This window comes from Aplysia californica, unplaced genomic scaffold (genome assembly GCF_000002075.1).
Source record: "Aplysia californica isolate F4 #8 unplaced genomic scaffold, AplCal3.0 scaffold00623, whole genome shotgun sequence".
Classification (NCBI taxonomy): Eukaryota; Metazoa; Mollusca; class Gastropoda; order Aplysiida; family Aplysiidae; genus Aplysia; species Aplysia californica.
In genome coordinates this window covers 171,445-173,037 of record NW_004797893.1, presented here as the reverse complement: position 1 = coordinate 173,037, position 1,593 = coordinate 171,445, and the positions used below count along the sequence as shown (strand labels likewise).

General features: G+C 37.4%; 1 protein-coding gene across 1 annotated transcript in view; it reads right to left on the bottom strand.

Moving 5' to 3' along the window:
* The window catches only part of LOC101863055, a gene marked incomplete in the record, with an annotated part of 75,885 nt that overhangs the window by 8,725 nt on the left and 65,567 nt on the right, over positions 1–1,593 (bottom strand). The window contains 1 exon segment of the mRNA XM_013087691.2: positions 1,105–1,285. Coding sequence (XP_012943145.1) covers positions 1,105–1,285 — 181 coding nt within the window.

Genomic DNA, 1,593 nt, shown 5'->3' with positions numbered 1-1,593 from the left:
GAACTTGTCCATCTTGCTAAAAATTGTATTGCCTTAGTGAAAAACTGGATGAACAAAAATAAATTGATGGTGAATGATAGTAAAACAGAAGTAATTCTGGCTGGCAATGCAAAGTCTGTTAAAGAGGTTGACCACGATCACATTACAATTGGTGATGCAAAATTGTATTTTCAAGAAAAGTTAAAAATCTCGGCATCTATTTTGATTCCAGTTTGTCAATGTCGGCTAAGGTAAATCATCTGATCAGCTGCATGTATTTAAAAATAAGAAAAATTAGTAAAAATACGTCATCTGATCAATTCTAAGTATACTGCTTTACTAGTAACTAGCTTAATTTTATCAAAACTCGATTATTGTAACTCCTTGTTATCAGGAATATCACTGGAGAAAGTTAAACGACTTCAGACTCGCCGAAACAATGCTGCACGTTTAGTTTTACGGAAAAGAAAGCGAGACTCTGCTAAACCTCTTTTACAAACTTTGCATTGGCTTCCTGTTGAGAAAAGGATTGCTTACAAGTTGGCTACCCTATGTCACAAATGTTTCAATGATAATGCACCATCATATTTATCAAATCTGTTAAGACTGTACATTCCAACTCGCAGTTTAAGGTCATCAGCTGACAAAAAGAAATTTATTTTGCCATCTATGAAACTTAAAACAATGGGTGAAAGGGCATTTGAATACCAATCCCCCAAGATCTGGAATGCTTTTCCAAGTACTTTGAGAGAGATCACATCTTTTGATTCTTTCAAAAGTCAGCTGAAGTCGTTTCTGTTTTTAAATTAATAAGATGAATTTGGACTATTTTTCTTTAGTTAGAACACAACGTTTTATGTTACTGTTATATGTTGTGCTGTATTGTAAAGTGCCCTGAGCCTGTGTACTTTATTCGGGGTTGAGCGCTATATAAATGTCATTTATTATTATTATTAAAGAAAGGGGTTGTTCTAAAATTACTCATTTGAGAGCTGTCCTATTTCAGATGGACATTAACTTCAGACGTCCCCAAACAACCTTTTCGTAAACGTTAGACCTCGATACGAGCGCCATCCTTTATCTGAGCTAGGGAATCAAGCTATTGATCCATCCTGACTGACCAACCTTGCGCCAAAGTCGCTGGAAGAGGGAAACCGGAAGTAGACAGCACGTCAGCCAACGAGCGCCATTAACAATCGCCGCCTCAGGAGAGCTCTTGAATCGCTCCAGTTTGTACTTGATTTCCCATAGCCGGGGAATGGCTCCTTCCGTGTTAGTCGGTAGTGGAAGTACTACCATAGAGTACCTGATTTGGGATGGGAAGGGGGTGGAGGTTGGTGAGTTGCCAAATGGTGAAAAAAAATTGCGTAAATTAATTGCAAAGCGCGTGAGACTTACTTTCCAACAGAGGCATGCACTCTATCGTGTTTAAATGCTAATCTTTTAGTAGTAACTGTTAGGTACTTTCATTTGGGGTTTTGTTTATTTGTTTGTTGATGTTTTTTGTTTTGTTTTAGCTAGACTACAGTTAAGTAAAAGTCTTTTTTTTTATTGCGCTTCCTTGCTTCTTGATTGCTGCTTTATTTCTGGGCTGAAGCTGTTCTTGTTTTGACG